General features: G+C 39.0%; 1 protein-coding gene across 1 annotated transcript in view; it reads right to left on the minus strand.

The window, feature by feature from the left end:
• The window catches only part of PTCH1 (patched 1), a 76142-nt gene that overhangs the window by 43901 nt on the left and 7934 nt on the right, over positions 1-24307 (minus strand). Inside the window, exons 3-5 of the mRNA XM_030567133.1 lie at positions 2045-2234; positions 593-662; positions 375-466 (exon numbers count right to left, since the gene is read on the minus strand). Coding sequence (XP_030422993.1) covers positions 375-466; positions 593-662; positions 2045-2234 — 352 coding nt within the window. The remainder of the gene's footprint in view (positions 1-374; positions 467-592; positions 663-2044; positions 2235-24307) is intronic.

Raw genomic sequence — 24307 nt, forward strand, 5'->3', positions numbered from 1 at the left:
AATTCTCAAGCAATCAATGCCTTTGTGGTTTTCAAGGGCAAAAACAAAGTTTATTTCCAAAAAAGCAAACAACTTTAAAAGGTCATAAAAGGCTGCATTTTCTTTTGCATGTTAATGTAATAGTAAAAATAAATGAAGATTAATTTGATGCCTACAATTCAGCTTCTGAGGAAAAAGGGAAAAAAAAACTTTGTGGAGCTCTTTTTGTTCAATTAAAAAATAAAATCCATATACATTTTCTGACTCATCACTAATGTTTTTATTTCTTGATTAAACCCGCATCTGAATAAACAATGGGAATGGAATGTGAAAACATGCACAGTTTTACAATTTAAAACCCCCCCACAGATTAAAAAATAAAACAGTTCACTTACAATAGATAGGCAGTCCCTGCCTGTAACTTTGCTCCCTCCCAGAAGCAGTCCAAAGGTGTGATGATTAAACAAGGGTAAAGATATTCTATAATCTGTCAAAGTTAGAAGGGAAAAAAGCAAATACATTTAGGCTCGAACATATCAAAGTGCACAAGTGGAAGTTATTACGAAGAGTGGGGAAGTAAAATGTGTAGAAACCAAACTCCTGGTATATCTACCTGGTCCATGTACCCTGCTTCTGTGATAAGTTCTCCTGATTTAAAACATAAATGCTCCAATTTCCATTGTCTGTAAAAAATATAAAGAACAAAAATTTCTTCCACAATCAAAAGAATGCTTTATATAAACACAACACACATTTAAAACTGCAATTCACATATGTAGATGCCTCACTTCTAGGTGGTAAGTACCGAGAAAGGGAGGTCTCATTTGGAGTTAGCACCCCACACCTCACAGTGCAAAGGCCTCTTTTGGTGCATCTACAGAGTTTGTGTTAGGCATGGCAAGTAGGCATGGTATAAAAGTAATTAAAAACAATGGAGCTACTCTTGGAGCAATGTGTTATTCAATGTGAATGAAGGTGGCAGGATCTGGCTCCTGTAAGTGGGACTACTGACAGCGTAAGGCACTAATTAATGTGACTAAAGAGGGTGCAGGCAGGAGGGACAGAATCAAGCTCAGAAGGCTAGAACAATCCTAGCCCTAATTCATCTGTGCTGGAGAGTAGGAGGAGTTAAGAGTCTACCTCCCAGTTTGGCTGTGTTACAACTATTATCATCTCAGCTTCTAGCACTCAGGAAAGTACAGGAGCTATCCTGGACATATTCCCCTAGAAACGAGAGGGCAGGAAGGGACAGGGCATAAGCAGGACCATGGCTCTACCCATGCTGGGCTCCCGCTCTGATAGATAAGTGTGTATCAGATACTTCCCCAACCAAGAGGTAAGCCTGGCAGGAACTGGGCCTCAGCGGTGTACCTAACTCTACTATCTAGCCCAGGGTCAACAGTGGATACTTTTTGTTAAAAGTCATCCTTATTACTAGACACATTTATTCCTATTACTATGCTTAACTTTATTTTTAGATAGATAATTTAATCAAGCAGACCTCAGATACATTAAGCACCTGTACAGAGACTGAGAAACCCAAGTTTGGCATCCTTGTGTGTACACCAAATCAATCGGGACTCCATTCCCCATCTATTCGTATGGCCCCTGTTCCCAAAGTCTTGGAATGTTATCTCCACTCGTGTCCACAGTCATTACTTGTTTCCTTCAGGTCGCAGTGAGTGAGGGCATCTCCAATGTGGAGGGCTTCTTACTGCTCTAAATCCCACCAGGCAGGTGCTAACACCACATGCAGGTTCTGTGGTGCAGAGTCACCTCTACTTTACCAAGCAATAGTCTGATACTGCAGGACTACTCGTGTGAGTAAAGGTTTCAGGCTCTGATCCAACGCTTCTTATCTTTACTTTATTAATTGAGACCCAATCTCTCACTGTTATAAAACTGTCAAATATCTAAGTCCTTGACAATCAAATCCAAATCAAAATGCAGTGCCAATGAAAGGTGTTCTGAATTGCTAGCCTTTCAAAAATGCATGTAAAGCAGAGAATAAGTCTACATGTTAGATCCACATAAGATCAGAAATGCCTTTGCTTCCCCACCTTACCTGTTGTACATATAAACGTGTACCCTGCTGGCTTGAAGTGCAGAGTCAAGGTGCTGTCTGAGTGCTTCTGTTGTTAGTACATTAGCACCATCTTCTTGTGGTGTTTGAATCATGAGCTGGGGATTAAACATGGCCTCTTCTCCAATCTTCTGGCGTGTGTAATTTAACTCCTGACTCACTCGTCCACCAACTGACAGACAAATATTTACAGCTTTGTATTAGCCAATAATTTACTCTAAATTCACATTATAAGAGCTCACAGGCCACCAATAAACTTCACCACAACTATGGAGTATGTGGTAGTCAGTTCTGAGCTGAAGTAATTTTAAAGTTAATATTAAATTCATTTTGCCAACAATGTAACAAAAAAGTTTTCTTCATAAAAAAAAAAACCCACTGTCTGGACTACACTAAAAGAGTGATGCATAAATTAGAGGCTGTTAGACACGTGCTTTTTCTACATTATAATCAATATTCCAGAAGTAGAAATTTAAAAAATAATTGAGAAACCTTTTCCTTACAGACTAGACCAAATATTTCTATGCTACAGTTTCTTACACTTGTATAAACAGTCTGCTCCAATAGCACCTTTCAACATAAATGGCTTCAATTTACACTCTTCTAAATAATTTGGCAATGGCAGAAGGCAAAATGTTTCTCTTCAGTAAAAAGGGAGGGAGAAGGAAAGAGTAAATGAGCATGAGTACTTCTTTCTGCCTTTCAGAAAAATTTAAAAATATTGCTAAGCTAGGTTCACATAATGAGGTGCAGTTTGAGGGCAACAGAAATAATCACCTACATTTGAGCAATCTACCCTAGTCATGTAATAGCCACACAATGTGCTGCCATGCAGTGGATCAAAATTTGTGGACTAAGTTTCGTCCTAAGCACACATGGGCTGTATAGCCTACTCCATATCAAGAGATGGCAGACAAGAAAAAAGGGGAATACTGTGTAATACTGAAGGGCTCTAGAGGCAGTCATATTCAACTTTCCTTGCCAGCGAGAACTAAACAAATGTGGGAAATGGGTGAAGGTAGTCTCCCCACTGACAGCACCAGAGCATTCAGCTAAAGAAACCATTAATATTAATTTCATGTTGGATAGAACTTTATTCCTCAGGTAGTCTGACTGACATCAATGGGACCACTGGTTGAGAAAAGTGTTACCTAGTGTAAGTAAGGGTACCAGAATCTAGCCTTCTGTAAATAAAGATACCTCAGCTTCCTTCTGTCAAGGAGTTTACTTAGTTTCACATTCCAGGAAGTAAACAGTCTTTGGAGAAGTAAATAACTGTTTGCACAACGTTCTTGGTTCCTTTTCTCCACCTATCATATGTGGCATTACCACCTCCACATGTTGTAATAGATACCAGATCACAATCAACATTAGCATCGGACACTTTATTTTTAACACCCCAGTTACTAGAGCACAGCACATTGTTTCACTGGGATTTTTCATTTATCACAAATGAAATAAAACAACACAAAACTGTGTATATGGAATTCTATCCAAGAAATGTACTTGCTATTTCTCCTTTTTCAGTTTTTTACATTAAGTGAAACAAAATTAAATGCAAACACAAATCAAACTGTGTAATCCAAATCAAGTTATTGATCTAGATTGAAAAGCTATTTATCACATACATCGATTTCTTGAAGGTATGGAATTGCACTTATGGCAGCTGTTAATAAAATCTGACCGCTTTCCTGATAAGGTTAATCATTAACCTCACTTCTGTCTCCATAGGACAATGCTCTGTGTCATTCTAACACAATTTGACTCATCTTGCATAGGTGCTAATGACACACTTTTTATGTGTGATAATCTATAGTTCTTACAACAAAAGTCAGTCTCTGCACTCCTTTCCAAAATCTTTTAGATGCAATCCATTCAGGACTGAAAATGCCTCTTCCCTATGTTTCCACAGGACCCACCACAATGATGCCCCAATCTAATTAGGGCCTTTGGGTGCTACCATGGCATAACATAACACTACAACATGCTCTGCCATTCCACTCCTGAACACATCACTTTACTTTTGGAATCACTGGAATTTAACTCCATTTTAGCCAACAGCTCAAATCTAATGTAAGACAAAAGACATTCCCCATCTCTGCTGAAAGTGACCAACTGTTTACTATCAACAAAAATTATTGCTTCCTAATCGAGGTGCTGTCAAACTATATTAACCTCAATGAAGAAGGCAGATTTAGCTAATCAGAATTACATCACACCAGTCAGTTGACAGGAGAGAAGCTATTTTTTCTTTTACATTCAATACAGGAATAACAAAACAGTTCAAGAAAATGGGCATATTCCTCAATATGTTGAAAATGTAATGTGCAGCAGCATTCTTGTTAAATAGACATCACACCATTTATTAATTTTTTCCTAGTTCCATTTGGTATTTCACTTACCTCAATAGGATTAAAACATGGTTTATCAGACTCTTTTTAAAGCATTTTAAATGATGTAAAACACATACAAATCTATTTATAAATTATATTTAAAAGGAACAATCTGAGTGACCACCAAAGATAGATATGCAATAATATATATATAGATTGGAAGCAAACAATTACATCAATCGCCTTTCAATACGTACAATGAAGAGAGGAAGAAGAGGCAAAAATAAGAAATATTTTCTATTCACTATTTGCTTTTATTCATTTTAAGAATTTAAAGACTTCATAATCAGCTGAGTAATCATCATCTTTACAACTGCTACAGCCTCATGTGCTCTGCCCTTGTCTTGCAAGTATCCACAACTAATGCTGAAATGACTCTTACAAGGCAGACACCATTAAAAAAATAATGCCATTAAACTCTACTTGAAGCTCTCAGTCTTATTATGTACTCAAAGATATTCCAATACCTCACAAAACATGCACACTCTGTTCTGGGTCATTCCTTACATATATTTAACAAACATAAATATATACTGCATGTGTCAGAAAATTCCTTCTGAATAATAGGCATTGTGGAAAATCCTGTTCGTCATCAAAATGATGGCCTTTTTTGTTGTTGTCTTTTTTCCTTTTATGTAATGCATTTTTATGTGGGAAACAAGAATACTTTTTAGTCAAATATCTACTAAGATGTGCTTAAGTCAATGACCTATAATAACAATTCATCTAATTATATTTGTAAACAATGTTGCATGTAGAAATATCTTAAATGGAAGAGAGCAAAGAAAGTAAGGAAATTTCTGGTTGGATGTTTTGATAAAATCCTTGAGGGTCATGTTCATGGTTTTTGATATTTGAGCCACCTGATGGCATTCTAGTCCTGTATTACATGATTCCTTATGATTTAAGTGTCTGTAGAGCTGAGCTGGTAGCATTACTGCCTCCAGGCTAGAAGACAGATTTAAGTTACAAATCAGTACTTGGGCTCATAGCCAGTGATTATACTATATTACAGTATGTGTCCTATTCTCTTACAGGTGCCATCAGATTCTAGGTGGCTGTGTGGAAATAAGACACCAACCACATCCCTTTGCAAAAATCCGGGGTAATAAAAGCAGTGTCCTCACCAACATTCCTCTGTTAATAAATCAGTTTTTAATGCTCAAGAATGTGTGTGAAAGCTAGTGCTGAATGTTGGATCATTTCTGTATTTGCATACACTCCCAGGATCTTCCTCTCCACCACACTTCAAAATAATTTTCAAATTAAATATCAGATCTTGTGAGAAGTGCTAGACCGGCATTCCCCAAGAAGACCGAAGTCATCTATTCATGCACAGGACTGCTACAGAACAGGAAGTACCATGCAAGCTTCTCTCACAGTGACCTTGAAAGATCATCCGTAATAGTACAGAGTAATTCAGTTTCCATGCATATTAAGGGCCTGATTATGCTTCTGTTGAAGTAAATGGAAGTTCTCTACTGACTTCAGTGAGAGCCAGATCAAGTGTAAATCCTTCGCCTTTCTTGGAAAACTGTAAAAAGTGCTAATTGTGATGTGGACACTAGTCCACTAAAAACTGGACTAAGACCATCAACTTTTTTCTGAGACCAATGAACAGCTGTCAGGTGGTAACAAGTTTTAGTCTTCTTTAACCTGAGGCAGATTTGAACCAGTGACCTAGAGGTGAAAGGCATTGTATCTTATTACCAAGCCCTTGAGCCACCCTCCCAGTACCTCAGTCATCACTTTGTAAAGTGCTTTACAATACCTTAACTATGAAGAACCTTACATAAAACTAAATTCCGTTCTGCCTTATTATATAGTTCAAAATACTGACACACGTTTCCCAAACACAGTACAACAGTTCAGCAGTACTGAACTCTTTTCATTCTAACCACCATCCTATATTTGTTTTCACTTTGGCAATTTCTAACTGCCAGTCTTCCCCTGCCTTACTAATAGTCTCAAAATGATTATGCAATTCAATTCATACATTCATTTCAGTAACACTAGCTTACACTTCATTGTCTTAGTTATACCTGTCTCATAAGTAGCCTCAAGTATTTATAAGTATTACATCAGTACTCATTGAAAGCACTCTGGAACCTGTTGTTAGAAATTGGAATTCCCTTTGGATAAAGTAATTTTATTAACAAGCCTCTCTTCTGCTACAAACTTTGACACAGAAATCACAGAATGAGTGACAGCCAAAAGCACTGTTCATTAATTTGCTGTCCACCTTATTGTTCGAGAGCATTAAATATTTCTCTTTCAGAAAGTCCTGTAGTACTTCATTTCAAATGAGTGCCATTACAGTATTGGACATATTCTGGGGATTTATTTATTTTTAAAGTAAAGATACTTTTTTGTAGTTACTTTTCATCCAACTGTACTGTAAATGACTTTAAATTATCTAATGTAAGTCTCTCCCAAAGAAGATCTCTGTAAACAAAATATACCCTTGGATTTTTGCATATGGATATCTAACTTCATGTATAAAGGACAGAATTTGGACACAGAGGCCAATATTTTCAAGAGTGACTATTGTTTTTGCATGCCTCTGTTGTTGGGTGCTCAGCTTGATGCACCTAAATGGGGCTTGCTTTTTTCAGAAAGTGTTCAGTACTTGTTCTCTTAGAATCATGCCCCTTGACAATGTCTCCATTTGGACACAAAAATTGAGGAACCCAACACCAATAGTCACTTCTGAAAATCATGCCCGAAGTTGTGAAATTTTCTTAAAGTACAGGGAACATTACATTTTTCGTTTTCAGTACTATACATCTTCATTTTTAGATCATTATGGACTAATGATGCTGGTTTGCCATCTATTTTTAAATCTATTCCACCTAACAGAGCACATGACACCAAGAATCTAAATATATGTCTCCACACCCCCACACTAAAAAAGAGAGAGATTGTTCCAGTCCGGTACATCTTCATATTCAAAAAGGCATGTAAAGGCAAGGCTTCCTTTCCTATCTCTTCTTAAGTGTTATAGAGTGCTCTCATTTATTGTTTGGGCAATGCTAAGAGCAAGTCTGCAATACCAGTTATGACCTAAATAGTGCAGGCAACTACTTTATAATAAAAACAGGGATTGAAAAAATACATCCATGATACATTCTGGCCTGAGAACTAAGCCTGAGTAACTGGACTGAAAAATAGCTGTGTGGCCACACCCACAAAATGCTATGCCCCTGCAAGTTCAAAGAACAGAACACTTGTCTACTGTACCAATTTGTCTACTTTCTGTTTAATACATTTTAAAAAGTTCAGCTCATTACATCTCTTTTGTTATACCTTCTTTTCCCTTTCCAACTTCACTTTTCCTTTTTTTCTTTTTTTTTCCCTATAAAAAGTTTGTGGTTCATCCTTTCCAGCATCTGTTCTTTTCCTGCTCTCTGCAACCCTTCAATCTGTTTTCTACCTCCTCCCTTTGTTTTCTGTCTCTCCTTCCTTCTCTCAAAATCAATCACTCTCTATACATATATAAAATGTATCTACACATATACACACTACATACATTTTTTCTAACTTAACCCATCAGTCTTTTACTCATTCTTGCCTACCCCATGCACCTCCAAACACATACATGCTCCAAATTTTACCAAAGGCTTACGAATCAGAGGACTAACCCTACTGAAGGCCATTAGAAAAGATGGAAGGGTGCCCTACTGCCCAGGTAAGAAGTCAATATCCTATCCAGTTGTGGAGAAAAAGGTAGGTGTTTGGGATTTGTACCAGCATGTTATCTCTGGACAATTTCCAGCAGCTCTCTATCCCCCTTTACCCACTCTCCAACCTTTTCTGGCTGGAAGGAGGAAGAGCCTTTCCTCCCCCACCCCAGTGTTTCCCCTTCTCGCAACTCTCTACACTCAGGCTGCTGTGAGAGTAAGAAGGAAGTGTGTCCATTACCGTACCTCTCCCAGCCTCCTACTGAAGTGGAGGAATGTACTACTCTACCCTTTGCTCAACTTTCTGATTACTGCTCAGGGGATGCTACCCCCACCTAATCTCTGTTTGAGTCCTCCCCATACATAGTCCTAGTGATGCTCAGGGCTTTTCCAAGCAGCAGCAGGGTGGAAGTGATTTAGTTTTGTAATAACTATGTGCACTGAAGCTTACTGGTAAGACAGATTGATCTTTATCTACCTGCTCTCTGTTGTATAGCATGTTTTGGGATTACACAAGTATATACCTGTCACCTGACAGGAGGCAGTATCCATCATCTCCAATGACATTTTTCTTTTTTATTATTAATCAAATGCAAATACAACATATCAATTAAAAAGATCAGCACAAACTAATACTTTAAATTAGTATTCAAACAGAAACGTCTAGAGTGGAAGTTTATCCTGCCTCTTACTGGACAGCTGTCAATAACTACTGTTTCTGAACCTTAATGGCTTTCTGATCAAACAGACACTTCATGTTCTCAAAACAGTTCCTTCTCTAGTGGCTTGTTGGGCATATGAGATGGATCCATCACCTGCACTTTATTATTGCTGCTCATCATCTTTTCCACTGTCAGAGACTGGGTGACCATGTGTTATTTTAGTCCAAACATGGGCACTGTCAGACGTATTCTGGATGTCCACAAGATACAGAGAGTCAATGTCCTTCATGGTATTGTTTAGATGTTTTTGTTCCTTCTCTAGGACTGGCATTCAGGGTGCAGATGGTATAAGCTGTTACCATGGCAGATTGCCAGCCATTTTCTGTTTGAAATCCAGTATTCGCTCCCACTCGCAAAGGTGGCAACTGGCATGTTTGTTATTTCTTCTGTTGTGTATTGTTCTTTTGTAACTACTTCAGTGTAGTCTGGTTTATGAAGAAGTTTGGACACTAAAATCTTTGCCCTGCCCACAAATTTCTGAGCTGGTGATCCTAGTAATACATTGTGAGGTATGCTTCAATATGCTAATGGTATGGCAAGTAAGATTCATTTGAATTTCCGAGCCTTACAGTGCTTCCATCCTTCCAGTTGACTCCCAACACCTTCTTTCATCGAGTTTCACACATACCAAGGATATCGCATCTTATCCTTTTCTTCTCCTCCATCAAATGGTTTAATGTTTCCTCCCTCGCCAGCGACCTACAATTGTAAGTACACACAGCGAGGGTTGTTCTTTTCCATGTTGGCCTAGCACCTGACATTTTTAGCAACCTCTCGTTGCTCAATTTCCACTCCACCACCAAAGAACAGTTTGATGAGAGGCAGTGAACTAAGGCCCATTTACTCGTGTTGTTTTAGCCGTTAACTTTAAGCCATCCCACTGGCTAGGCGGGCAGGCATACATACCTCCTCAAGCTTAGCTAGCCTTCAATCTCTAAGGAGAAGGAAAAATGTTCTTTCCTCTGAGAGAGCAATCCCCTCCTCGGATTGGATAGTCCGACACCTTTGTAGCATGGTTAGCCCTGCTACCATAGCTGTCAGATGGCCAGAGTCACCGCTGCACCACGATGAGGCGCTGAGGTAGGATTTTGCAGCGGTGAATTTATCAGAGTTTTATTAAAATCCAGTTGTTTACTATTTGAACTATCTTTTCTGCTCACCCATTTGATTGTGCAAAATAAGGGCTTGATGTGGCATACCTATACTGATCTATCAGAAAGCTTTGCTGTATTGAGTCACTTCTGAATTGTGGGCTATTATCTGCTATTAACCAGAATACCGTGGTGGATCAAGCTGTGATCTGTAGTGTCATTACAGAGTCACTTGATGTATTGTGCAACAGTTCAACTGTAACAAAAATACAAGATAATCTTTCCCATTTAATTCAAACAGATCTGTGCCAACCTCAAACTAATGGCAATCAGGGATATCATGTAGTGTCAGTGGTTCTTTTGCTTGTACTTATTGCATATCACTACACTTGAATATCCTATCTTCAATGGCAAGCAGGCTTTTGGAGAGGTCAGAGCACCTGCAATCAAGTGCTAATTTTGATAATATTAATTGAAAATGGTTTTCAGAAAAACCTGAAAATGGGAGCTATAGTTTTGGACCTGATGGCAGCATATGACACAGTCTGGCACATGGGGCTCTTACTCCTATTGCCAAGAGCACTCCCAGCATGGGTAGTCAGCATCGTTGACCTCCTCTGCAACAGAGGGAATGCACATGGGAGACAGAGTTAGCACGTGGAAAAGACATACCAACAGTCCACCCCAAGGCTCTGTGCTGGCACCAATGTTTTTCAACCTGTACACAAATGACCTTTTGCTCACTCAGTCCTGCAAGTTAACATATTCAGATGACATTTGCTTAGGTATACAAGCATGATCTTTTCCAGAACTTGCAGATGCCCAGAACATTGACTGGATTAAGATAGCAGAATATTGTAGTCTCAGTGGTATTTACAATCAAGTGTGACAACACAGTTTGGAGTGTGTTCCATCTTTACAACTCCAGAGCAGACCAAGAACTGATTATCTTTCTCAATATACATCACTTGTAACACGAATCCCACCCAGTCTACTTCAGAGTAAGCCTAGATAACTCTCTCACATCTCTAAACCACCTGAGGAAAACTGCAGCTAAAGTGAGGACATGTAACAACTTTCTAAGCAAACAGGCCGGCACTTCATGGGGAACAAATGCTCAAGCTAGCCAATCAACCAGTTCAGCCCACTGTTACTCTACAGCAGAATACTGTGCTCTGGTCTGGCTTCATTTGTCTCATGTCAAGTTGGCTGACACATCTACACTCAACCATGCGCATCATAACGGGGATATCTGACCCACACCAGTACTGTGGCTCCCATCATTCCTCTACATACATCTGCCATGAGAATGCTACAGCCAGACTCATTGAGAAGATCAGGTCAAACAAGCCTACCACTATAAACAGAAGTTCTTTGACCACCCAAGAACATGCTTGTTGATGTGGCATGAAGAATGGTCTGCAGCCGATGTCAGAAACCATTTCTTATAACTGATCTGATTTGCCACTCTGCCCATGGGCTCTTCTGAATCAATTAAAATGGGCCAGGGTCAATGCTCAACCAGCCTTCATACCTGAGGCCAAAGAAAAGATCCCACATGCAGCTGTGGCCAAAGACAGACAATGTCACACATCACTGACGAATGCCCTCTGACCAGTTTTGACCGTGGTCTGAGGGCTTTGCATTTCATTGATGAGGCTGCCACAAAAGGGCATGACAAACTCTGCTAATGATAAGAAGAAGAATGGCAACATTCATGCCTGGCCAGAATAAGACAGCCAGTGCTCTATTCTTTCACATCTCGGTATGCAGGTGGGCACTGTATACTATGTTTAACTTTTCTGACTTCATATGGTGCCACATTATGACACAAAGTCCTTTCTATGGAATCCTATCACTTGTAGCAATTTCATCACAACAATCCCAAAAAAATTCATACTTGGAAATGTGTGGGCTGTTTTTGTCAGGTATCCATCTAGAATTACTTTTATAAGTTGATGTAAGTGTAAGTCATTTTTGTGTATCTTGTTTGAGGCTCATCAAATATTATTTCAGAAATAGTTAGTACTTCAGTCATGTTTATTTAGCAGCTTTCTGCTTCCACTATTTAGAAGTGCCCTTGAAAATATGTCTGTTATAAGATATTTATTGAGTCTGATTTTGGTGTATGAATTTCCTAAGTAACATCTGATTTTACCATTCAGTCATACTCAGAATTTACTTTATCTCACCATGCTAATGGGATTTTACATGGTACATGAATTTTTGGGAGTTCACTAAGACCCATATAAATGTGTTATATTTTACCTTTAATACATCTCTATTAAGCACCCCATCAAATTATTCAAGAACATCTTTTGCATTCCGCTCTGTAGACAGTTTACACATCCATCTGATCATTTGCAGGCTGCTCTTCTCTCTTAGCATGCTTTGTGTTAAGTTTATTGATAACAATTCCGGTCTCTGCTATATATTTCCCCCTGTATTCTACTGTTTAGAGGCACTCCATTTCTTTCACTGCTTGCTAACACTTTAATTTGGGGAAAACAGCTTTCATGATCCCTTTCAATATTTACTGTTTTTTGCAAATTCAAGTCCATTTTTCACAGTTATCTTGTTTTGAACCTGGTTATCAATTATATTACACTCATTTGGTCTCTAAATAGTCTACTTGTTACTATTCACATAACTTAGCTTATCACAGTGATCAGAAGACGCACCTGGCATCCAGGTTCTTGTAAACAAAATAAGCTTTCTCCAGGTGACAATCAAGAAGAATGCATTCAAATGTTGGACTGGCTTTGTCTAGCACTTTGCAGTCCTCTTCATGTTCCCTGTAGTATGCACTATAGATTTCCAATGCTATGTACAGCAGTATGGAGTATTTCATCCCCTCCAATTTCTCTTCAATGCTACTTGCTTCCAGGAAAATCTGGAAGTCATGTAACCACTTCTTTCAGCTCCCTGTCAGGTTCCTTTCCAGACTGAAGGTGGATTCATTTTCTCCATTTTTTGGCAAAAGATTCAATTTTTCTTCTTCTAGCGTGCAATAAAATTTGCAGCATGCAGGAATGCTGCAAAAGACTATTCTTTATTCCCTGTACTAGGATTAGGGGCCCTACCAAATTCTTGGCCATGAAAAACACGTCACGGACTGTGAAATCTGGTCTCTCCCGTGAAATCTGGTCTTTTGTGTACTTTTACCCTACACAATACAGATTTCACCAGCATTTCTCAAACTGGGGATCCCAAACCAAAAGAGGGTTGCCGGGGGGTTGCAAGGTTATTTTTCTGGGGGAGGGGTGACAGTATTCCCACCCTTCTGCACTGCCTTCAGAGCTGGGTGGCTAAAGAGCGATGGCTGCTGACCATTCGCCCAGATCTGAAGGGAGAACCCAGGGGCAGCAGCGCAGAAGTAAGGGTGGCGATACCATACCACGACACCTTTACTTCGTGCGGCTGCCCTCAGAGCTGTGTGGCCAGAGAGTGGCAGTTGCTGGCCTTGGGCCAACTCTGAAGGCAGCGGAGAAGTAAAGGTGGCAATATCGTAACATGCCATCTTTACTTCTGCGCTGCTGCTGGAGACAGTGCTGCCTTCAGAGCTAGGCTCTTGGCCAGCAGCCACCGCTCTCTAGCCACCCAGTTCTGAAAGCAGCGCTGCCACAGGCAGCAGCACGGAAGTAAGGGTGGCAATACTGTGACCCCCTAACAATAACCTTGCCCCAACCCCCTTTTGGATCAGGATCCTTACAGTTACAACAGTGTGAAAATTCACATTTAAATATGTGAAATATTAAAATGTATTATTTAAAAAATCCTATGACTGTGAAATTGGCCAAAATGGACTGTGAATTTGGAAGGGCCCTACCTGTGATATAAATTAGAGTTACAGAAGGTTACATCCCCCTCAGATGACACGGATCGTTGTCTACTACTCCAGTGCTACTGTTACAAATTTCACCAATGCACACATAGTTATGAATAGCAACAGTGAAAACTGACGAGACTCAGGTCAGTTTTTATCCTGATGCAACTTGACAAAGTTCAAAGCAGCAACTGGGGCTGTGTGTAGATTCAAGAAAACAGCTCAACATCAGTTGCTTCAATTCATGTTTGGAAAGGTTTCTTTGCAACTTCAAGGGCTAGAAAGTTTTTTAAAAAAATAAAAGCTTAAATTCTACATAAGTAGATTTATATCATTACAGATGAGTGTTTTTTTTAAATGTATTTAGAGAAAATAAACCCAAATGTTCTAAGTGTTTCTGATATTCTTTTAAGACTCTCCTAGCTTGATGCATCTCTATGATGGGAAATTAAAAAATGGCAGGAAAAACATACAAGAAACTGCAAAAAATGTTATATGAGACTGCAAAAACCACAAAGGAATTTACAAGTGTCAATTGCTTTTTTTTGGTGTTATTTAGATTTTCCACTTAAATGTAATATTCAGTAAGTATTTATCAAGTAGGGACACGTCCTTGGTAACAGGATATGGAGCTCTTCACCTCTGGGTCACCGTTTCTAATCCAACCAGGAACAATAGGGACCAAAAGTTGTTTACCATCTGCCAGCTGTTTGGTAGCTTATGTGAAATGAGTTGGTGGTCTCAGTCCATTTCCTAGTGGGCAGGTGTCCATATTATAAAAACCACCATCACAACTGACATCCTTGTTGAGTATCTCAACAAAGAGATTGAGGAATGAATGGACATGAAGAGTGAACTATCCTCTTTCTCAAAGAGACAGTCCTTTCAGGTCAGAGCTTAGACCCATGGGTTGGATGGGGAAGCCTAAACTAACTGCTGCCCAGACTGGAAGAATTTTATAGAGAAATAAAGGATTCTAGTCTGCAATGTTTACTGGAAATTGGGGGCAGATCGTCAGCTAGTGTAAACTGTCATAGCTCCATTGACTTCATGGAGCGATGCCAATTTACACCAGCTGAAGTAATTCCCCCAGAATCCTTAATTATAACATTTTAAGAAAATGTTCATGTGTTATAAATAACAGGCCAAATCTTGAGGTCCGTAGTGAATCTACATTCTTAGGGAAGTTAATAGGAGTTTTGCCTGAGTAGAGAATGAGTAATGGCTTCATTGTTTGGCCTAATGATTTTAATACAGCTGAATATAATTGTTTTAACTTGACTATGAGCTTCTGTTGGATAATAGGTTAAAAACCTATTGCTGTGTGTTGTCCCACAGCAGTCAGATTTCCTCTAGACCCAACTTTTCGTTTAACCTCTCAGTGCCCTTTCCCTGAATATGTAATTGTTTTCCTGTGTGGTTAAAAGCAGCATTTTTAAGTCTTTTCATCTGTACTCTCAGGGACCTGTCCACAAAATACTACATATTTTGAATAGATGATTTGAAGGAGTAGAAAATCTACGCAGAACAGGATTTTCATGCAGAATGTTTTAGGGGATACAATTTCAAAAAGGGTATTTTTAGGAGACAGCAAAACTAACATATAGAAAAATGAAAGGAATGAACATATTATGAAACAGGGTACAGTTTCTTTCAAGTATTCCCTACCAGCTGCTTGCTGTACCATCTGTTGTTGCCTAAGCAGCTTCCTTTTGAATGGCTTTGCACTGAAGCAGAACTGCTCTCACTGTAGGACACAATCAGGTCAGGTCAGCACTCCCCCAGCACCGAACCTGCTGCCTGTCACAACTCCCCCCATCTCGATATTTCTTACTGGCCACCAGCTCCCAGGACAGTGCTGCATTTGTCAAGAGGCCCATTTTTCATAGTTTAGTTGCTATTCACACCAACCAGAAGACTGCACATTCTGACTTTTTGCAGGATGCAGTCAGGGTTGTTGTCAGAAATGTTGTGAGTGTGAATATATGACCCACGATTATTCCAAAATACAAAAAACTGGGAAAGAAAAAAACTCAATTTCTACTTTCTGCTAATTTGATCTTCAAGGTCATTTTTTCCTGACTGCAAAGCTTATGATGCTGCAAGAATGATCTACATTTCTTTTCTTAACTTACAATATAATTTCGCACTCTAGAAATAACAGAAAAATGTCACTGTCTTAACAGTGGAGTCTGTATTCAAACTACTGCAGATTTTATTAAACCTAAATTTTGTCCAATTAGTTAGGACCGACTAAAATCCATATAAAAACAATGTAAGTGCTTGTAACGTACGCTCTCTATCAGTGCATTCAGACTGTTGCATAACATTAACCCCAGTTCCCTTCTCTCAGCTTCTGTGGAGCTGACATCACCTCTCAGCTCTGAACACTATTCTCACCATTATACAGCCAAGTCCTCTTTTCATTGGCTTTCCACTTGAGGCCGCATGGGGCAGAACACAATGGAAGTCCCCAGCTTCACACACAGGCTCCCCCAGCCTGTGAGGAACATCACGCTGGACTGATTTATTTCCAACACTGTTCCTTCTCTCTGCATCTGTGCAGGGAAACACACATCACTGGGAGCCACTTTCATGATTTTGTTGCGATCAGGATTAGCTGGATTAGGGGTTGATTCATAAGGACCCCCTGCGGCTGTGAGGAAGTTTCATCACAAGGTCAGTGTGGTGTGAACTATATTCTGTCAACACCACCACTCCTTATAGCCGACTACAAAATTATATATACACACACACACATACACACACACAAAAGAGAAAGTTGCAAATCTGAAATATATGAATGAACAGTTTATAGCAACAAAGATTTACATTTTTCCCAATCAGCTGTTTAAAAAGATGTGTATACTTCAACGCTGTGTTTCTTTAAAACAAGAAACCTGTATTAGTCATTTTTAATTTATAAAGAATTTAGTAGTTTAGGAAGTGGAAGGAACCTGGGGAATAAGTAGAGCAACCCACACATGAAACCGCAGAGGAAATTTTGGCACTTATTCTAAAACTTGAAGATTGTTGCACTGTTGTGATTTTATTACATATAACGCTGTCACCTTGAAGACTGTTTAATTCCTAACTCCCTAAGTGCAATAACTAACACTGATGTAAAAAAAGAAAATAGGATTTTGAATGTAAAGAGGAGAAGCTAAATTTAAGATTTTTTTAAATTACAATTATGAAATTCTTACTCCTCCACTCAGAGATTTTCCCTCTCTCCCTCAATCATAATGCTGGTTCAGCAATACATCAACACATTTGAAGACTGCATGAAGCAAACCAAATCTATAAAGAAAATAGTGGGACTTTTTTTGTTTTGTGTGCATGTGTGTATATATATATTTTTAAAGAGTTGTCCCTCTTGCACACAACTGGGCTGTTCAATCAAAGCCTTATCTGTTATATTTCTGTCTGTCTTTCTCTTCTGTTTAGTGCATTCACCATCAAGAGAAAAGGGGGTAAGCAATGGAAGCTTTGACCTGCAGCTGTAACACAATACTTTCGCACAGCCCTGTCGACCCCTGACATAAATTTTACACCGCAGCTGGCATTTACACACTTAGCATTACCATATGTATAGCCTACTCTGTGCTAATTATGCTAATCACCTGTCTAACTCTCCGCTGCGAAAAATGGTTGTATTTAGCAGTCCACTGCCTACCAATACAGCTTACTGTGTGGCTGAAATGTACATTCAGATGGCCCTGAATGGCAAGATTTTTCCACGTTGCTGGCTTCATTCAGGCCACAGAAAAATTTATTCAAGTCAACTGGTTTCGGTCCGCAACAAAAAAGTTACGAGAAAAAAGTGAGTGTGTTCCTGCCCTAACATTCTAAGTCTGCTTGCAAGCAAAATGATAAATCAATTGGTGTGGGAAACAAAAAGGAAGAGAGATTTCTTTTGCAAGCCATGTGAAACTGTAGCCTATTTAAAAAAAAAAAAAAAGGTCATCCTATTTCCCCAAATCTCTAGAAAGAGCAGTTAATAGATATTTAGGCCTGATCACAATTCTCTCAAGTTGCTACCTTTTACCTACTGTTGGAAACACTACTAAGCATGTTTTATTTTTATTAGGTTTTTAATCTTACTATTTCAGGGCACAATATTGTATTTTCCACTATTTACCTTCAAAAACGGTCCAAGTGGGTAAGCAGCCAAGGACCTTTAGCACTGGTGTAAACCCAGAGGAACACCCCAGAAGTCAATGAGGTAAAACTGGAGTCAGATCAGAATTAGGGCCAAATGGACAATCATATAGGATAAGAACACAAGAAACCTCCTGCAGGAAAAGAGGATGGTGGAGGAGGATGTTTAAATAGTTGCCTTATTTTCTTTTCTAGTTGCTTGTAAAAAGGCAACTTGAAAACTTAAATTTAAACTTGTGATTAGTATTTTTGCATGGTGATGCAAAAATGGTGATGGGGGGGAAAGAAGGTAAAGCAGATCCTGATTCCTTATTCCTAATGCTTATTTTCCCTAGAACACTCTTATTGAGATGCATAAACTGTAATTTGCATTTGGATTACACTTCTGCAGGTATTTAGATACAATTTATCATATACAAATAAGTTCCAACAACCCCACCATCTCCACACACCCAAGGCAGCTATGAAAACCTAGAAATTTGTCAGATAACCCAAATGTAATTCGGAGAATGGCTTCACACTTGGTAATTTCTTTCCAGATCAAGAATTTGAGATCTCACCCCCATTTTTCCTTTCTTTAATTATTTAAAGTGTTGTTAAATATCTAGTTAATGTGCAAAGGAGAAATGTGAGAAAAAGATTCCCATATTCTCCATCAGATCTGAAGGTGAGCACACCGGAAGATAATCCATTATTTAATACACCCAGAAGGGTATTTAATTAAGCACTAGAACAGCTCTCTTAAATCCAGAAGGTGCAGTAACCCACCCAGACTTTCCATTACACAGCATGTGGTCATGAAGAACCCTATGCCTCTGCCTGCCCAGCTTCCCATCCTTTGTCTGCTCTGTTCCACGGTGGATGAGATTGCTGTTCACAATAAGGTAAAGTGAAAAGTTTGAGTGCCAACAATGGCCACCTTTAATTTTGTTTAATTTTGTACATATTACAAACTTGTTTGACTAAATTAAGCAGCCCTATCCAAGCCACATCTTGCTCTCCAGCATCTCAGTTTCAATTGCTATTCTCTGCCAGTCCAAAGTATTAATTTATCTGTGCTCTTGCAGCTCCAAAAACCTGGCTATGCAGCCAAAAACACAAATAACACTACAACTACTGTGCTCATTTCAGAGCAGAGGGATTTCCCTCCCCCCCCTTTTTTTAAATGGGAAATGGACCACCCTGCTCTCGTGGCACAGAACACTGTTTACATTGCAATACTTGACTGTGTAATACATCTGGCATTTTTGGGCAGGATTCCTGAGCTAGGGGCCAGAAGCCCTTAGGCAATGATTTAAGGGGGAAAAAAAATCATACAAATTAACAGTGCTCATTTCTAGTTTGTTGCACTTAGCTTTTGGTTATTGATGGAAAAGCACAAATGTATCTGCTCAGTAAACAAAAGAAGACTGTTTCTTTATCTTAATATTAAGGGATGAAGAACATGTTACAGTTCCGGGGCTCAATTGCAACCTCAGGTATTTGGGTGTGCACCACTGCACATGTGCCTTAAAATATCTGTTACAAACTTGCACATGGACAATATACAGATGTTACAAATACATAATGATGACTTGTATATTTGAGATTGGAATGGAGCTCTAGTATAAATCTCTAAAACATCATCCCTGGTTCTCAGGGGGAGTCAACTTATGGTTCTCCTCATTCCTTCATCCCCAATATATTTTACTCATGACCTGGAAGAACTACATTTTCCCAAATTACCAAACAAAAGTAAAAGTTGAAATGTTTATTTAAGATTACAAAATTAAAGTCAACCCCCATCAAAATGTGTATGTGTGTATATACATATATATAAATAAAAGAGCATTTTACCACTTCCTTGTGCAAAATTTAGGACAGGTAAAGCAATCAAGGTGATATTTGAAGAACATCCACATTGCCAGAAAATAATAAACATAAACTTTACCTAAAATTTCCTAATAAAAGGAAAAAACAAGGACTCACAAAGCCAAGAACAACAAGAAAAAATATCTTTGCCTTGATGCTTTATTTAAATCTACTTCTTGTAAGTGTAACTCCTATTTCTTTAAAAACAAACACACTAAGCAATACACAATGGGCCAAATGTATCCTTGGTCTAACATTTATGGAGTCATTAGTTACACCAAAACTAATATAGCCTATTCTAGCTAGGTTTCTTGATTAACATTACACTTAGAATAAAAAATATCATAGACCACATTACATACAGGTGGAGGGGAAAAAAACATTTTTCTATACATCATGAGTCAGAAGCTATCCAGCTAGGAAACAGCTATCTTAGTACACTATACACTTTCAATATGGACAGTTCATTTTTAATAATTCTGACTTCTGCTATCAGAGTATTGTCTAAGTAATCTGTTTCTTCAACGAGGCAGAGACAATTTACTCATGTAGCCTCTATTAACAATATTGGAAGTTGTGCATCTAAATCTTTCTAAACTTTGAGGGAGAGTAAGCTCCTTAATATAGTACTGTGAGTTTGTGATTGAGGAGTTTTATTGTTTCTTCAGCTTTTCCAGACACAGTTACTAACAAACACTCATGGGGGAAAGACCTCCTGGGAAGGAAAAGGGTGGGGGGAGGGGAAGGGGGAAAGGTGGGGAGAGAGAGAGAGAGAGAGAGAGAGAGAGAGGAAAACCTATGAGATATGGGAGATAAATAAGGAAGTTTAAGAAAATGCAATCTGTACCATCGTACGTATGCAGAGATAGGGTGGACATATGGTATCATTTTCCATTTAAAATAAAGGACTGCTATGTAAAACTAGGCTGTTCAATTTCTGTTCTCCAAATTCAAAAAGATCAAGCTTATTTAGTAATTTATATTCCTATATTATCACCTTTAGAGGTGATATATTGTACAAGGTCAAGAAGACAAATTTTGCTGAATTTACAAGAAGAACCACCTAACAAGCAATAGTATTATAAGGTCCATCTCAAAACCAACATTTTATCAAACCAAATTTTCTCAAATTCTGCCCACTAAAGGGCACAAGAAAGAGGACATTCTTATGGGCATGGTCTAATCTGAATGAATAGTAATTTAAATGCATAACTCACAGTTGTGTTAACAGGAGTCATGCACATAAGCCCATGAGTGTCAAGTTGAGAACATACCCCAATAGATACTAAAATGAAAACTATTGCAGACAAGTTAAAGCTAGCATCCTAGTGGACGCAGCTCCAGCAGGTCACGGAGAGGTCAGCTTTGAAGGAGAAATCCAAATGAAATATAAACATGGCATTGTGGAAACCAGACAAATCTCCCATAGCTTCGTCCAGCCAGCACTAATCTAGGCATCAGCTGTGGAGCATAATCTAAACAAACGGATCAGTCGGTTCATACATCTGGAAGCTGTCATATTTTGGAGCCTCCTAACAGTTATGTATAACTGAAACATCCAGTTGCATACGCTAGCTTTTAAACCTGTTGAAGGGGCAAAAATTGTTACATGCATATACAATGCAGTATTACTATATTCTGGAAAGCCACCACAGACATTGTTTGATAACAGGGACTGGATTCTCTCCTGTCACTGAAAAACCCATTGAAATTGATGAAGCAGAGCAGGGGGAATGAAAACCTCACAAGGAGCTGTAGAGTTTTCCTTGAACAACCCTCTTTGCTGAAAGGGAGTTGGGGAGTCAGGGATTTTAGAGGCCTCTCCCTCTCCCAACCATCTGGATGAAAAGATCCATGAGGAAGGGAAAATCTGTCTGCAGAGAGACAAAAGCCATGTAATAGGTATGATTTCTGCTCCTTTCACTCCCTCCTGTCTGGCACCACAACTCCAGCAGGAGCTGTACTTCCAATAGCTAGGTTTCCCCTGTGGCAGTTCAGCAGCAGTTGCAAAGGGGACCCAAAGGAAAGCACACAACTTTGATCTATATGACTTTACACCTGGATTTCTGCATTGAAATCCCTGGGCTCTATAAGGAACAGTGCTGCAGAAAGTCCCCTCCCATCCTTTTCACCATCACCGGAACCCAAAAAGGTACAGAAATTCACATGGAGCACAGGAGGATGGAGGGGATAAATGGTGCAACGGAGGCCACACTCCTCCCCAAACTAACACACACATATTCTAAGAGGAAATTGGGAAGACCCCCTCCCTGTCAAGATCCACTGGGGACATTCTGGTCCAGAGATTAATCAGACTGTGCAATGTATGGAAATAACAATAATGAACACATTTTCACTGACCTGAAACCAATAAAATGTGCTTAAATTTTAGACAAACAAACCAAAACGGTACTAATGTTTCAGTATATTTAGAACTCATGAGGGGTACAAATTGATTGCTCTGGAAACTGAGATCCTCTGGCATTCATAGAACAGTTACAGCACAAGCAGTGGCAATACAGTCTATAATCATCTGGTACAATTTTGTATAAAACTTGGGTGAAATCCTGGTGCACTGAAGTCACTGGTTGCACTTGGGTGAAATCCTGGCTGCAGTGAGAATTTTGCTATTGATTACAATAGGGCTAGGTTTCAGCCTTATCTTAGAAATGATGTAAATAGTGGCCACGTGTAGTATTTTCAATACTTCCAGACTCAAAGATAAAAAAGTAATTTAAAATTCCTCTTCCAGATTTTTTGATGTACAAGCTTCCCCACCCTGTCTCACAACTGTGCATCAGTCCTGGCCTGAAACTACCATATGTAGAGGAAGAGTGTGGTTCAGTCTCCATGTCTATCTAACTCCTGGCTGCTCTACTAAAGAGTCTAATGTGGGTTCAACTGTGTTGGCGGTGGTTTTAATGATGTGGGCACCTGTCCACCAAGAACTGGACTGAGACCACCAGTGATCTCTTATTAAACATATGAGCTTTAAGAAGAGGCTACAGACATATTTCCAATAAACAAAATCTTTTTACGCATTTTCACTTAACACTTAAATATTTTAGAACAGTTAGTTCAAATAAAAACACAGAAGTTAGTCACTCCTCATCTTAGCACTTAAAATTAAATTTATATTTATGTATTAAAAATTGTTCTTGACCTTCAAATGAGAAACAAACTGAATCATTCTTCAATTTTGATGACAGTTAACTTTTAAAAGAATAAAATTCTGTTTCCATTAACATTACAGCCTAATAAATTTATATTGACTACATTCCCAATATTATTGTCCCTGGGCTAGCACATGATACTTTTACTACTACTTCTACTTTTGCCGGACATAACAATAAAACCCCATTTATCCAAACAAAACGGGAGACGTTTATGCCGATAAACAACAGACTTCTCAGGGCACATTATGCATGCTGCAGTAAACATCCCAATGCAAGATACTGGAAGTTTACAGATAAGTAAGCGCCTATGCTGAATTACTTCCTTTCCTGTCATCTGATCTTTACCACTCTCTATTAGATTGGTACCACTCTTTGCTACCAAACCAGTTAAATCAATTCAAATATTTCTTACAAGTTCTTATTATAACCAATAGCTAGTTATTTATCAAACAAACAAACAAACAAAGTGAACTACTAAAAGAGTCTTTTGTGCTCCCTTTCAGCCAAATCCTCCTTCTTCTGGGTGGAAGGGCTCAAATGGTCATAAACTGTGACTGGGGAAGATTCCTTAGGTTAGATCATGGCACTGAGGTTCAGCAATAGAGCAAGTTCTGCTCTGCCACTAATCTATCTTTTGCCAATGCAGTATTGCAAAAATAGGCACAGCTAAGGTCATGAAAGGAGGACCCAACACTATTCAAGTCCACCCAAGATGAGGCTCTGGTACTGTGGAGAAACTTGAAGCAGAAACATACAAGTTGCAACAGTTCTGACTCGGCCAACTCATGCTGTCTTTATTCAAGCAAAACACATTGATTTGGCCCACTGAGAGGAATGTGTTCTTTAGCAGTAGCAGACCCATGGAGGTCTACCACATTATCACCTTTCTTTGTCCCTCCAGAAGGAGTAGTTTAAAGTAAGCTATCCTATGCAGCATTTGAGGAAGCACCTCCATTTAGGGAAACTAGTCTGCTTCACTCACTTTGCTTTCTCCTCTTTACCCCACTCCTGAGCTGCATAGGTAGATTAATTGCCTACTACTTTACAGTATCAAAGGGTGAGATGACCTCATTATAGAATTTACAGATAACTTATCTTGATTAATACATTTTGTTTAACACTGTAGGCAGCGGGGACCTTACCATATAAGCTACATCTATCCAGCTGCACAGAACATTTCTTCAGCTGTGGTTAGCATGTGCTTTATTTGTTCCAGGTACTGAAGATGAGCTTTCCACATGGCTGCTGAGACATCCCTCCCCCTTGCTTCCAACATGCCTGGGGAAAAAGAGTTCTGCCTATTTAACACACTTGGTCCTCAAAGGGCTGCTGCTGCAAATAACCA

This window comes from Gopherus evgoodei, chromosome 6, assembly GCF_007399415.2.
Source record: "Gopherus evgoodei ecotype Sinaloan lineage chromosome 6, rGopEvg1_v1.p, whole genome shotgun sequence".
NCBI lineage: Eukaryota > Metazoa > Chordata > Testudines > Testudinidae > Gopherus > Gopherus evgoodei.